Source organism: Corapipo altera, unplaced genomic scaffold (assembly GCF_003945725.1).
Source record: "Corapipo altera isolate COAL_440 unplaced genomic scaffold, ASM394572v1 41180, whole genome shotgun sequence".
NCBI classification, from domain to species: Eukaryota; Metazoa; Chordata; class Aves; order Passeriformes; family Pipridae; genus Corapipo; species Corapipo altera.
In genome coordinates, this window is record NW_020890582.1 from 1 (window position 1) to 1,627 (window position 1,627).

Consider the following 1,627-nt stretch of genomic DNA (forward strand, 5'->3'; position numbering starts at 1 on the left):
GCCGGAGGCAAATCCCCTCCCTGTCCTTCTTGCTTCCTGCCCCAGGCCCCGAGCTGAGGACGGAGAGCCCGGAGGACAAATCCCCCCGTGAGACCCTGGTGGGAGAGGCCGTTTTGAAGGGCTCCACGGCACAGGAAGGCAGCGGGGAGGAAAAGGGCTGGAGATCCCCCCACAGGAGGGGCTCCAAAGCCAGCCCAGGGTGCTCTGAGGAGGAAAGACCCAGCCTGTGCTGGGAAGGGGACCGGAGCTTGAGGCAGAGCTCCAACCTGGTGGTCCCTGAGCAACCTCCCAGCAGGGATAAGCCGTTCAGGTGCTTGGAATGTGGGAAGAGCTTCAGGAAGAGCTCTCACCTGCTCCGACACCAGGACATGCACACTGGGGCACGTCCCTACACATGTGGGGAATGTGGGAAGAGCTTCAGTCAGAACTACCACCTCTGCACCCACCAGCTCATCCACACCAGGGAACGGCCTTACACGTGTGAGGAATGTGGGAAGAGCTTCAACCGGAGCTTTCACCTTCGTTCCCACCAGCACATCCACACTGGAGAATGTCCTTACACGTGTAGGGAATGTGGGAAGAGCTTCAGTGTCAGCTCCACCCTCCGTAAACACCATCGCACCCACACCGGGGAACGGCTCTACAAGTGCTTGGATTGTGGGAAAAGGTTTCCAACCAACTGGAATCTCTACAGGCACCAGCGGACACACACGGATGAGAGGCCCTTCCGCTGCACCGACTGTGGGAAGAGCTTCAACCAGAACTCCCACCTTGTCACCCACCGGCGCATCCACACCGGAGAGAGGCCCTACAAGTGTGGGGAGTGTGGCAAGAGCTTCAGCCACAGCTCTACCTTGACTAAACACCAAAGGACCCACCAATAAAAGAAGCCCTACGAGTGCTCCAACTGCAGGAAGAGCTTCAGCTGCTGCTTCCACCCCGAATGAACTCCCTGATGGTGAGGCAACCCCTGGAGTCCAGTGACTGTCAGTCCATGCCTTTCGACCAGAAAGGGCCAGTCCCCTTTCTCAGGGACAGCTTCTTCCAACAGAACCCTTCCAGGGGGGGTGTGTGGAGATTCCTGCCTTGGCTGGCGATCTCCCCCCAAGGTCACTGCTGGAGGTTGAGAGCAGAGATCTCCCCACGAGCGTTGGTCTGGGGGAGTTCCATCCATCTCTAATTAAGAATTATTGCTGTTGTGCCAGCTTTAGGAGAATTGCTTCAACAATTGCTTTAGTGTAGAGCACTGTCCTATCTTATCCTGTACTCCTGGTAGTTTTAGTGTTTCTATTGTGCAGCAAATAATTCTGATGAAGATCTTTTGTCAGATCATTTGTAACTCTAAATAAATTCCTTTCTATCAATAGATCTGATTTGCCATCATTAAACATGTGGGACAAAAGTGTTTCAGTCACACCTCTGTAATTCTTCTAAACTGCAACTGTTGGCATAATCTAAGGCTGAGATTGGATCCAGCAGCCCCCAGCACCCCACAGGAAGTTGGGAGCTCAGAGGGGCCAGCCCCCTTTGCCAACCCCCCTGTGCCCGAAGACCCCCATGGGACTGTCAGACCCTCCAGACCACCCCCCTTTTCCACCCTTCTCCCTGTTCCTCCCACTTTCCCATT

The 1,627-nt window shown here is 55.1% G+C and overlaps 1 protein-coding gene across 1 annotated transcript; it reads left to right on the top strand.

The window, feature by feature from the left end:
• The first annotated feature begins 6 nt into the window (after nt 1-6).
• LOC113942436 (zinc finger protein 286A-like) lies at nt 7-1,364 on the top strand. Its single transcript, XM_027633566.1, has one exon. It carries the CDS (start codon nt 369-371, stop codon nt 882-884), a length of 516 nt encoding a protein of 171 aa, XP_027489367.1. The 5' UTR covers nt 7-368; the 3' UTR covers nt 885-1,364.
• The last annotated feature ends 263 nt before the right edge of the window (nt 1,365-1,627 follow it).